The sequence below is a fragment of the Anabrus simplex genome, chromosome 7 (assembly GCF_040414725.1).
Source record: "Anabrus simplex isolate iqAnaSimp1 chromosome 7, ASM4041472v1, whole genome shotgun sequence".
Taxonomy (NCBI): domain Eukaryota; kingdom Metazoa; phylum Arthropoda; class Insecta; order Orthoptera; family Tettigoniidae; genus Anabrus; species Anabrus simplex.
Genome location: NC_090271.1, coordinates 128,300,903 through 128,314,940, shown reverse-complemented (window position 1 = coordinate 128,314,940; position 14,038 = coordinate 128,300,903). Strand labels below are relative to the sequence as shown.

Here is a 14,038-nt window from a genome sequence, read left to right as displayed (position 1 = left end):
CTGGTGCGAAAATGGGAAACCACGGAAAACCATCTACCGACAGTGGGGTTCGAACCCACTATCTTCAGAATACTGGATACTGACCGCACTTAAACGACTGCACCTATCGAGCTTGGTGCACCTGAGTTTGACAGGTCTAGTCTACTGTATGATACCTAAAGTCGCTGAAATACCACAAAAACGACTCAATCTGTCTGAGATATGTCACTTCTCAAACGAATCGCAATATTTCAATAGCTTGGTACTTCTATATGATCTTCTGTAGGGGTAAATTTCAGTATTTTAGGGATGTGTAGAGGAATATTTTGCTGTTCTCCTCAGTTATGGTTTGAACGAGTTTGAATATGGATATTAAATTCTATGATAGAAACAAAATGTGATAACTATTGCATTAAGTTTCGGAATAAGTCTGTACAGCCCTCGACGAAAATTGTTTTCCCACGAGGGACCCCTGATGCGATCTATCGAATTATCTCATTACTCTGGCTCGTCACATTCTATACAACAAAGCCGCATGTTTACAGATAATAATATTAAAATATTTACATTGCAGAAATTAAGTTATGAATGACCGCAGGTCAACCACGCCGCATGTTCCTGTCGCTATGTTAAAATGTCACGCTGTTTAACACGACAACAAAGAGCAGGACACACCAAATGTGGCCTGTTCCCCACAGCTCTGTTATCGGCGCCAACAAACACACAAATATGTATATTTATAATTTCCTTGATTTTAAGGCTATCTTGCTAGGCTGTAAACAGCTGCTAAACGGCAAGTAAGTTTATAGTTTTAAGTGATTGTTATAGTGATCTTAGACAGGGAACCTCCGGTTTTACGAGGAATCCGAATCACGGGGACATACGTTTTATTTTTAAAATCTCTCATGTATTGACCGGGATTCGAACCGCGGCCGTCTTACTATACGACTCGGCTCTAATATCGTACGCTTAGAACGTAACGAAAATAATATTAAAATTTAACATCAGAAAATGATTGCACAAAAATAAAATATTTTCAGTTAAATAACACTGTAGTTTATTATCTGTGGTTCAAACACGTTCAAGAATCAATAACGGGAGTTTGAATTGCTATTTGCTTTACGTCCCACCGACACAGATATGTCTTATGGCGACGACGGGTCAGGAAAGGTCTAGGAATGGGAAGGAAGCGGCCGTGGCCTTAATTAAGGTACAACCCCAGCATTTGCCAGGTGTGAAAGTGGGAAACCACGGAAAACCATCTTCAGGGCTGCCAACAGTGGGGTTCGAACCTACTATCTCCCGATTACTGGATACTCGCCGCACTTAAGCGACTGCAGCTATCGAGCTCGGTAACGGGAGTTTGAACTTTCAGAAGTGATATATTTTGGCCTTTACTATTTTCTGAAATTCATAAGTTATTTATGAAGAAAATGCTTCTAGAAGCACGCCTTTTTACGACTATTGTTATAGTTAAAAGTAAGTAAATTTTCATATGTTTAATTTGAGTGCAGTTTCTAACATTGGATATTATCAATATATTATGCACCTGTATCTACAATACTATTGAACATATAAAAAAATTTTCATTAATGCTTTCGGACAGTTAAACTAAGCTATTGAACGAAACAATCAGGTAGATGGAAAGACAAAATAGGGAGCTTGGAGATGAGTGTTTACCGATTCTTTCTCTGAATGTCTCGGATTGAACACTGAACCAATACTTCCGCGCTAGAAGAACTATACATCAAGGCTAGGCTTCTGCGTTGTTTTAATTCCGTACAGGAGTGATGGATATCAAAATTCCTCAATCTAATCCTCATCTAAAATGTCGTAATTTACAGGTGTCTGAAAATAAGTTACGGAAATTGTAAGAGGACATAGTGTTCTGAAACAAAAATTGATTTCTGTCGTTTTTTATTTCCTCGTAGTAAAATCTCATAGTAAAATCGACAAAGAAATGTAAGTCAGACATGAGCAGCTTCTGTGTCAGCCTATGCAGCGTGTAGCCGGCCAAGCTGCCTTGCTTGATAGCCTTGGGCGGTGCGCTACAGTGACGTGTCGCTCGCCCACATGCAAAGTTGCTAGTAATGGTGGCGTATCACAGAACAGCATCTGATTGTGATTATCATGTGCTAAGGTGTCCTGAGCAGATTGGTGTACAAAACTGAAATCTTCTTCTTCTGCTACTTCTTCCGCTTTTTCTACATCTGTGGTGTACCGGTATCTGAAATCCCTTTGGTTTCGGGTGAGCACAGGATATTTGTTTCACGAAGCATATCGGCAAACAAAGTACATTTCGTGCATGTCAAAGTGCGCCACACTACAAAATAATTGCTGAAATCACATACCCACGTAACATAATTTATGTCATAAAAGTAAACATTGCAAGCGCGTCCTGTGGTAATTGAAAGTTATTAAAGGCTAAGTTTAGAACAGAGGATCCAAGGATATTGGCTAATAAAACTAAGTCAAAAGAAGATCCGTACGTTATTATTGTGTTTTGACAGGTGTTAATCAGAAAAGCACATCACTATTAATACCGAGGATCTTCTTTACGTAATTTAGATTTTCGGACGTAACAGGCCGCGCCTTTCCAGCTCAACTCTAGAGTTCTTACGGCATTGAGGAGATTTGCTTGGAAATAATTTATTTATGTTAATTGTGTATGTATCGTACATACTGTGAACATTCTTATTTTTTAATTTCATTTTTGTAGTGTGTTTCCCGCGGAAAACGTACAAACGTAAAAGCTTACAGGAATTGATGCTTTAAAATTTTTTTTCCGATGTTCCGATTGCCGTCACGTAATGCACACTACTGTACTGTATTGCTTGTCAGCTGCACACCACATGTAAACATCTGATACCGTGCTATCCTTAGTCATGCACTCATGTTCGTACTCCGTTTGAATGCAAATATTAACACTCTTCACCGCTAAAGTTCTGTTGCTAATTCAGTGCCCTACGCCGCAGGACATAAGCGATATGAACTCCTGGCTATTAACCAAACAGTTTAGGAAAAAATGGATGACTGATCTTCTCTGAGCCAGGATCGAATCTGCCAAGTTGGAGTCAGAAGGCCAGCGCCTCAACCGTCTGAGCCACTAAGCCGACATGTTATAATTTGTGTGTTACAATCTACAAAGTACAGGTTTAAGCGTACAAGCTATAATTTATAATTCCTTGGATGGGAATGACAGTATTTTCTTTTAAAATAAAAGTAAAATTGCTGTTATTCATTAAGCAAAAAGTAATATAATTACATAATGCAACAAAGATTTTGCACAGTGTTGTAGTGTTGTGTGACTTTCCTTGTTCAATGAATTTCTGAAAATAGTATTTAAAATGTAACATGCGTCCGGTGATAGTAGATAGCCTCTAAATGGTGATAGCGAATTTCATTATGAGTGAGGACATAGATATTTACTATCCTAGATTAAAGTACAACAACGTACATGTATCTACCAAATAGATATACAGTGTGACCTCAAATAAATAACCTCATTGATTTTATTCCCAGTAAGCATGATGGGATTGTTGGTGAGTTTATCAGATAATTTAAACCCAAACAACCACAAGCCATAGCTTATCCACCTTAACTCCATATTATATTATAACTGTTTCTAAACCACCTCTTAAGATGTAATAGTGGAAATTGTAATTCATTACGTGCATTATAAAGATATTTGATGTCATAGGTCTAACCCTTTATTGTATGCGGTCAAAATACATAAACCGCAATTAACATAACTTATTTCTCACAAAGTAAATTGAAAATGACGTGGATTTCTACTCTCTTTCTTTCATTTTTTTCTGCCTCCATTTGAAACTCGGGTATCGCCGCAGTGATCGAGAGTGGCTGGGAGAACTTCGCCCATCTTTCACGGCTTGTGACGTAGCCACGTCACTGTGGTTGAATAGCGTAAGCTCATCGCCTGCCAGTCCGCTCACTTACAGTGTAGGGCGCACTCGGGACGGAATGCCCAGCGTGAGCACCTTTGCTATAGACTGATAATCCAAGTAAAATGTGTGTTGATGAGGTGCTTGCACTAGTGCAGGCATGTCAAGGTCGAGAGCTGACTGACAGCTTTGCGTGCATGACAAACAGCTGTTACGAGCGCTAGTCCAGGACGTTATCAGATAGCTCAAACCTGGAGAGGCGTACATTTACACATTCATAATTACAGTGCTCCGTACAATACATGCATATATTCTTTCATGTAAGGGCATACATTATTAAATGTGTCCAACACGGCGTTTGCATAAATCTCCCGAAACAACATGCTTTGCAGTCACCGTGTACCAGGTCAGGCTCCATGGCTAAATGGTTAGCGTGCTGGCCTTTAGTCACAGGGGTCCCGTGTTCGATTCCCGGCAGGGTCGGGAATTTTAACCAATTTCGTTGGCACGAGGGCTGGGTGTATGTGTCCTCTTCATCATCATTTCATCCTCATCATGATGCGCAGGTCGCGTATGGGAGTCAAATCAAATGGTCTGCATCCAGTGAGGCGAACTTGTCCTCGGATACTCCCGGCACTAAGAGCCATACACCATTTCATTTCACCGTGTACCAGGAAAGTAAATTATTACTTTACACTTTGCCATAAAAGTATGAAGAGCAAAATAAAAGGTATTTTTGTTTTTAGGGGCTTGACGTGCTCAACTCCCCTATTAACAATTACGAAGTAGAATAATGCCGAATACTCTGTCGCTTCTATATCACTTCTGTAGCAAAACGTCATGTTTTTAGAAAGTTAATGAAAGGAAAACAGGCTTCGATATATCTAGCATCTCCTTAGTAACTTGCTGATACAAAAGTACACAAATACGAACCTACACTAACAAATTAATTTGTCAATGCTTAAACCGAAGGCTACGTAACTGCGTGTTTCAACCATTACTTGTAGAACAAACCAGGTAACAGAACCTATCGACGGTAGACGTGCACAGCCCTGCGTCAGCAACATGGGGAAGTACAAGCCGATTGAGTGGAAGAGACTTGTGCCAGCGGTAGAAGTATTTCTAGTACTGGCACTGTGCTTACGCTGGGCAATATTTGACACCCGTGCATTTCTTTTTCTTTCTTTTTTTTTTTTGCATAAACATGCTATTTGTTCGGGACGTCGACCTAGAAAGATCTTTTGCCCCTACTTGCACCATATGTTAGGAACCTACGTATATTTGGAAATTGCGGAAATGTAAAGTGTTGAATGTAAGGAAAGGATCGTTCAGGACGACACAAACACCCAGTCCCCAGGCTAGGTATATTAATCATTTACAATTAAAAACCCATGACCCGGCCGGGAATCGAACCCGGGGCCGCCGGGTGACAGGCGGACGCGTTGCCCCCTACATCGGTGGTCCGGACACACCCGTGCACTAGTGTTTATATCTGGTCCGTGTCCTAATAATTATCACAATCCAGTGCCTCTTCATGCTGAGAAGTTGCTTTCAGGAGATGGTTTCTTTGAACCTCAGCATCAACTGCCCTGCAGATGGATTTCCGCTAACCCCATTTCCAAACCAGGAAAATGGTGGGGCTGTGCCGTAAAGCCATAACAACTTCCTTCCCAGTCCTAGCACTCTCCAATCGCATCGAGTCAGTGTGACGCTAAATCAGTAACAAAAGAAAATATAGGCGTATGTTCGCCCGTTTATCAATATTATAGAATTTAGTATGAATAGCCGAATGCAACAATGTATGCATGGTATGGTATTATTCTATGATGATTTATTGATTATAATGTGCTGTTAAAATATTTGACTTTCAAAATAACGATATTCTTTTTCTTTTCTCTTCACCTTTCCCATACGTTGTGGGGTCACGGGTGCGAATTTTGTCCCACATATGAAACTGACCTTATTTAACGGCTGAATGCTCTCCGTGACTTCAAACTTATGTGGATGGGTGGATGGATGTATTCACTATGGCATGTTTCTGCAGTGGTTGGAAGTGGAGTGCGTAGTGTGTAAATGAAAAGGTTAGAAATTAACACCAACACCCAGTCGCCGAGTCAGAAGATTTAACCAAACGCGGTTAAAATCTCCGACATGGCTGGGTATTTAAACCAGGATATTCTGAACCGAAGGCTGCAACGCTAATCATTCATACAAGGAACCGACATATTTCAGAACATCTATCCAACTGAATATTCTCCAGCGGATATCACTTATACTCTCCCGCAACACACACGTCCGCTCACAAGGAGTCAGTGTATACCTTCCCGCATTACAATGGTACACGCTGTTGTATTCCAACCTGTAGACACAGACGGAAAGTTTCCTCGTGGGTAGTATATGCATATCTGAATGACATATCGAGGAGTCAGTGTATATTTACCCGCAAGACAGATGGAGAGTTCTCCAGGGCTTTTTGGTATGCCCTCCAGAAAGCATAATTTTTTGCAGTCCAGACTTGGAAGTAGGCGGTCCGAATTACACTGGCAATGCCAGGCATTAATAATAATAAGTAGTAATATTAGTTATGAGACTCCGTGGCTCAGACGGCAGCGTGTTGGCCTCTCACCTCGGGATACCGTACTTCAAATCCCGGCCACTCCATGTGAGATTTGTGCTGGACAAAGCGGAGGTGGGACAGGTTTTTCTCCGGGTACTCTGGTTTTCCCTGTCATCTTTCATTCCAGCAACACTCTCCATTCTCATTTTATAGCATCTATCAGTCATTAATATACATCACTTTGGGAGTGGCGACCCCATCGTACTAATAATCTATATCTGCTTCATTCATTACATCCCTGACCCGCTCATTAACTGGAAAACAGGTTGTAGGTTTACATTTTCATTTTCAATATTAGTTATGATAATAATAACTGTATTACTTACTCCTCGTACACATCGAACCGCCTCCCAGATATTTAGAGATGGAAGAGGGGAAAGTAAAACGAATGGAATTGTTGAAATACTTAGGTGAATGAATTATACCCAACATCTCTGAGAAAGAATTATTTACATCCCGTATCAGTAAATTTATAAATGGTGTGCCAACAAACGAGAGGTTTCTACATTAAAAGACCTACATCCCTCAATGCCAAGAACCGAGACTACTGCAGGAGGTCTTAGGCCTACATGCTACTGAGTCCCTCGTAATAAGGGGAAGGAAAGTTTTGATAGAGTAATTGAAATTTAAGGAACAAAATATCTTGAGGCAAGTCGTTGGCCCCACTAAAGAAACTAGAGACTTCAGGAGAAGACGTAACCACTAATTATATAGCATCACTCTAGATGGACCAACTGAACCTTCACTTATTTTTCTGTAAAGAAAACCAAGGGAGCCTGGTTCACTGAGGTAGAGAGGAACTTTCAAGAAACGGGAATAACACCCGAAGATGTTCATAAGTGGAATTTAATTGAAGATAAAAATCACGTAGGGATTTCCAAGGAAAAGCAAAATTAAGGACAGGTTGATGAGAGGAAAGATTATCGAACACGTATGCAGAAATACTGGGTAAAAATTAAAAAAAGAAAGACAGAAGAAGATGAATGCTGTTGAAATGATGTACTTAGTTCGCCAAATGTAAATAATAATAATAATAATAATAATAATAATAATAATAATAATAATAATAATAATAATAATAATAATAATTGTACGAGTCCTCGGCTATTTAAACGGTGCGCCTTCTTTATGGCCATCTATGTAAACAAACTGGAACTTGTTAACTATCAGAAATTTCGGTCTCCTACAGATAGAAATCTCTACCATAAATTTATATGCTCCCTCTCGCGGGGGAATTTTTTTAAATGTACCGAAGTTGAGGTTTGTAAACCTGGTTCCGAGGATTGTTTTTATAATGCTCCGACGTTGTCAGCACTTCAGCTTCGATTGAAATCAACCTATCAAAAACTTGGAAATATTTTCTCTAGCCAATTAAAACCGGGTGTGTGTATTGGAATCCAGCCTCTCAATAAAGAGTTCTGGAGTATTCCCCTTATGGTACTATAAAAGCAGGACACTTTAGGGCTGTATTGTCTGAATTGCTCCAGTGTTCGGGGAGTGCGATGTAACCTAGGGAGGCAGGGTCGAGGCCGGCTTGAGGAAGATCCAGCGGCACCACCTAATGTCAGAATTTACCTAGACATGTGATAGCTCCTGTGGGTAATTTGAGCGGAAGGTTTCAACCCCTTTTCTTTTAATGCAATTTTGTAGAACTGGTGGTTGAAATGCAGAATTTTCGTTAAGTTTAAGGACTTTGTTTTATTGCCTACTGGGAAATATGTATGTAAGGGAACAAAGAGTAATGGCCCTTTGTTTCTCATTCAAACTTCCATTGGGTGACTAAAGTTTTTAAACTTCAAAATGATGTAAATCTTGTCTCGGCCTTAAATTTTCTGCTTTAGTCACACCTTATAGTATAAGATTTTCTATATCTTTGGGCTATAAGCCTACTTAGGGTTTTAACAATTTGTATAAGAAGGGCAAGTGTTTCACCTCCTAGCCTTTTGTTTATGGCCGATCATGTGCAACCTTTTCTTTTAACGGTACGGCCACTTTGTATGGGACCGGGCGAGTTGGCCATGCGGTTAGAGGCGCGCGGCTGTGAGCTTGCATCCGGGAGATCGTGGGTTCGAAGCCCACTGTCGGCAGCCCTGAAGATGGTTTTCCGTGGTTTCCCATTTTCATACCAGGCAAATGCTGGGGCTGTACCTTAATTAAGGCCACGGCCGCTTCCTTCCAACTTCTAGCTCTTTCCTATCCCATCGTCGCCATAAGATCTATCTGTGTCGGTGCGACGTAAAGCAAAATAGTAAAAAAAAACGTTGTATGGGCAATTAATACCCTTGTATATTCAGCTCAGTGTGTAATTTTTTCCTTGTGTTAATTCCACTTGGGAACAGTGACTATTGTGCAATGGATAAGTTCACATTGGGGCAGCGGTGCATGAACACTTTAATGTGAGGTGGAATCATTTTTGCGCCGTAAAAAACAGATACCTCTGCGAGGATATATTGTGGTATTGTGGAGCTCACACTCCTGAGTAGTGTAACTTTTGGGAGCAAATCCTGCTATTATAAAAAATTGTACGTGTCAAGAGCAATAATGCTCTTTTCTATGTAAATTAACTGCTTGTTAAGTATCACTAGTTTTGTACCTGACTTTCGGACTTATAAGTCCCTGATATTGTTAGAGATGACGAGCTCATTAATAACTTGTTATATGGTCTGATATTCTATCAAATTTTCTATCTCTAAAATATTTTAAAAGGGAAGTAATAAAAAATTTCAAATTTATCTTAAAAGTTGATCTAATTCCTTGTCCAGCCGTTCAATCTTGGCGCTTACTTATCCCACTGAAACCCCGTAACAATAATAACACAATTTACGATGGACACTTAGCAAGGCAGAGAAAAGCATTGTCATGAGTACACACATATCATACCCGATACTCACGCTCGGTGGAGCAAGAAGTATATCGTGTTTGCACATTGCAGTTCTGACGGGTAGTTCATCGTAAATATTTATGCTCTAGTGCTCTGTCAAACCAATTTCATTAGGCTAGGTTAATATTCTCCATGGGTAAATGCATTCTGTTCCGCACGACAAATCCTGTACGAGGTAACGTATTCTGCGAATCGTTGTACGTATGCTGTTCTCAAGGTTAAGTATAGGTGTACTCTTTCAAACAAGAGGACTTTTATTATCTAGATATATAGAAAATTTTTACTATTTCTCATGATGAACAAGAAAAGTCATTACGAAATTATTTTCTTGAGGTTACGAAGAGAACTGCGGAGTTTGCAGGTGTAGAAAATTTATCGCTGTTTATTTACTCAAGGGTAAAATATTTGCTAATACTGCAAGTTAAATATATTCAGAGCCACTTCGAACGATGATAATAATAATAATAATAATAATAATAATAATAATAATAATAATAATAATAATAATAATAATAATCCACTGCTTTTTTCCACACTATGGCAGTGACACGGGAGTGTTTTCTGTCTCGCGCATATGGAGATTTCCCAGTTTTATGGCCATATCTTCTTCGCAACACCAACTCTATATGGAGGATGCATTCACTATTGCATGTTTTTGTGGTTGGTTAATAGTGCCACGTGCTTTATATCAGTGAAGTGAATTAAGACTAACGCAAGCGCTGAGCCAGGGGAATTCATTCACGACCCACTTAAGAACCGAACTCGAGACCATCTGACAACATCTGACAAGAAGGCCACCAAGCTGAACATTCAATCATGAATAATAATAATAATAATAATAATAATAATAATAATAATAATAATAATAATAATAATAATAATAATAATAATAATAATGTCGATGATAAATTCTTCCTTTTGCGTTCTGGTACATCCTCCTAACGTTTTCGGTTGTGTTTCTTGGAGTACTGATGGAGTACTGACCATGGCATTGATTGTTTAACGCGGTATGAAGGGAGAATGGAATACCCTGGTTGAAGAAATAACAATTCCTTTAATGATAACCAAATATCACACATTTTTTACTATTTTTAGTTTTTGCTACTAAGATAAATCATAATTAATATCAATACAAGTGGACCAGAGCTGCTCCAAAGAATTCTTTATAAATAGGTCAGATAACTCGTGCTGATATGCCCCTAACAGTTATATTGTTTGCCTGCCATTTTCAATAGTTTTATGAACATTTAATACCGATAATGTAGCTCATAACACTTCTTTCCATACAATATTATCTGTGCTTCGACCATTCGGCCATATCTGGATATTAACGTTTTCAAACGTTCTTGACCGAGAAAGTGCAACATAAGATTGGCCGTGGCTGAATACTGGTTCGGGTAAATAGATACCGGTAACTATTTTTTCAAGACGTTGTCTCTGCGCTTTATTAATGGTCTTACAGGAGGCTAGTCGACTTGATACTTTCCCGTCCACGCGTACGTCGAGTGTTTTCTCTTATCAGTATGTAAGTTATTAGGAACGTTATGCCATCTGTTGAGTAAATTGCGAAGCTGGGGAAGGTCGGAGAATCAAAGAGTATCTAGCAGAAAATAGTATTTTTCTATGATCAGAGAAAGTGTGTACTCTGTGGCTTCACAGGGACTAATCAAGCATGCCTGCATGCAATGATGTTACTAAGGATGAAAATCACATATATCACAATATTAAGGACCGGATTTCTTAGCAATTCTCTCAGCTGTTTGTTTGAGAGACTGGCATACGTAGTAATGTGCGCGAATATCGCCTGGAATCGCGGGAGTCTGTTTCTACTACTTCGAGCACTTAATGTCTCATGCGGGGAATCGGTTCCGCGATGACGACAACAGAGTGTGCTGCGCGCACTCACTTGAGTGAGTTATCAAGTGCAGCAAATTAGAACGTATACAGTATTGGACCTGCCGGATGGCAAAAAAAGACTTAGATGATGAGTATAGTATGATATAACACCCATTGACATTAAACGTCTTATTGGTTATTATGAATGAATTTTGCAACAGAATAACGAAATAACAATTTAACCTGGTAGTTTGGAAATAACATTATACATTTCGATATTCGATGTAGCAAAAGACGTTGTTATTTATGCTTATACTGCATTCTGCTCCTAATGTGGATTTCAAATATCGCTAGTATAAACGTATAAAGTCTGTGGAATCACATTTCTAATAAGTAAACAAATTGTTTGGTAGCGTACCTGTCGTCCGTTACATTTAATTTGAATGGACATTGCATACTACTACTAAATATTATTATGAAGAACAGTTAGAATTAATATTTTTATTTTCATCACTGCTTAACTCTAGCTAAGGTTGTCTCTTCAGTACAATTGTATTTTGTTGAAATAGTACTATTATATTATGTCATAAACCCCGTACAAGCTTTTATTTATTAGCAATCCATACAATTTGACAAGTTTCAAACAGAGAATCCTATATTCTAATCAAATTACTGTCGTATTAAAGTATATATCTCCAAGACTCTGTATGAGAGCAGCAGTGGCTTGGAGAGTGACCTGGTTATAAACCAAAACGAACTCACATTACAGATTCATGGTGCACGTGTTTACGTAACTGCATCACGGATAGTGTTACTAGATCTTCGGAATCGATTCCGGAATTGGGTACCCGATTCCTCGTGCATACGGAATCGATTCTCCGCGATTCTAGTCGCAACCCACCACTATTCATACGTGTCGGTTCCGGCAGCTACGCTTATGCTGACAAGTTTCACATACTATTCAGATGGAGCTCTGAAGCACTACCGTAGTCTGATGGGAAAACACTACTGGTTGAAATTCATATCAGACTGCAAGAAAGCTGCTGGTAAATGCTAGTAATGTATAATTTTGAACAGTCAATGGAATTTACACATATTTCTGAAATTTTACATGAACTGATCTTTTCAACAGAGAATGAAGCGAGAAAAAACATTGATCTTCTAATCACAGAATGAATCTGTACTCACCGGTGAACTTGGCGACACCCTTGAAGGTGATGGGCTCCATCCGATAGGGCTCACTCCGGCCCTTGGCGTTTACTGCATACAGGTTAACCTGGTAACTGGTGCCAGCTTCTAGCCCGTACAAGTCGAACACAGGAGGAGCGCGAACTACAGACACGTTGTAGCGAGGTCGGCGTTCGGGTAATTCCAGAACTTCCATCAGGAAACTCTGTGGAAGTCCACCGTCAAAATTCTCCAAACATTCCACGTGTAAGGAGTCAGAGGTCTGGTTGACGAGAGAGCAGTTTGAGAGGGGAAATGGCCTTCCTGTAACACCGAAAGGGATAAATCGTGCAAATTAATTAAATATGTGACAGTGACTGGCATTTTCACACTTGATGATTTAATAAGCATCATGCATTAATTAATTCATCCAGCAAGAAACGATTGAAGAAATAAAACAAAGTTGACCACAAACGTGGTGAGAAGCTTTACGAAGAGAGATGAAATAGAACATAAATAACTTTAGAAAATAAATTCAATGTAGAATGACCAAAATATATGAAGAAGACTTGTTCTGACTCAAAAATGTTATTAAATATAAGAATTAGAATAGGAATCATAAGGTATAAATATATTGTGATTGTAAGAATTACAAGAAGAATATATATCAAAATAAGATTTATAAGAAAAGAAATCATGAGAATAAGATTGATAATTATAAGAATAATCTGAAGAATTAGAATACCTAACAATAAAGATAATAAGTGTAAGAATAGGAACTATAATGAAAATAAGAACAATAATAAACATGAAAGCAAGGGTAATAGGATTAATATAATAATTAGAAAAACAATAAAATGGCGAATGGCTTTTAGTGTCGGGAGTGTCCGAGGACAAGTTCGGCTCGCCAGATGCAGGTCTTTTGATTTGACACCCTAAGGCAACCTGCGCGTCGTGATGAGGATGAAATGATGATGAAGACGACACATACACCCAGCCCCCGTGCCAGCGAAATTAATAAATTATGGTTAAAATTCCCGACCCTGCCGGGAATCAAACCCGGGACCCCTGTAACCAAAGGCCAGCACGCTAACCATTTAGCCATGGAGCCGGTTGATAATTAGAATACAAAACATTATATAAATTGGAAATATGCAATAATAGAATAAGATAAAATTTAGAATTATGGACATAAGACGAATAAAAATAAGAAATAAGAAATAAGAACGAAGGACAGGGACAAAATGAGCACACAACAATAAGAACAAAGGACAAAAATATCGAATAAAAATAAGAAATAAGAACGAAGGACAGGGACAAAATGAGCACACAACAACAAGAACACAGGACAAAAATATCGGTTTCTAGTCTAATATGGAGAATAATGTAGGGGATCCAGTCAAGAAAATGTTGTAGTAAGGTTAAGGACGTTGTCACACTGATCAAATTACACTGCGTTATCCACAGGCCGTCTGCTAGTTTAGCTGAATAAGCATGAAATGAGTAGTTTGTTCGTGAAGTCATCAACAAGTTGGCACCGTTACAATGCTTACACCTTTCATATTGTCCGACTCATTGGCTGAATGGTCAGCGTACTGACCTTCGCTTCAGAGGGTCCAGGGTTCGATTCCCGGCCGGGTCAGGGATTTTAACCTT

General features: G+C 39.1%; 1 protein-coding gene across 1 annotated transcript in view; it reads right to left on the bottom strand.

Moving 5' to 3' along the window:
- The window catches only part of LOC136876965 (nephrin), a 1,454,397-nt gene that overhangs the window by 145,559 nt on the left and 1,294,800 nt on the right, over positions 1-14,038 (bottom strand). The window contains exon 11 of the mRNA XM_067150735.2: positions 12,404-12,706. Within this exon, the coding sequence (XP_067006836.2) occupies positions 12,404-12,706 (303 nt within the window). The remainder of the gene's footprint in view (positions 1-12,403; positions 12,707-14,038) is intronic.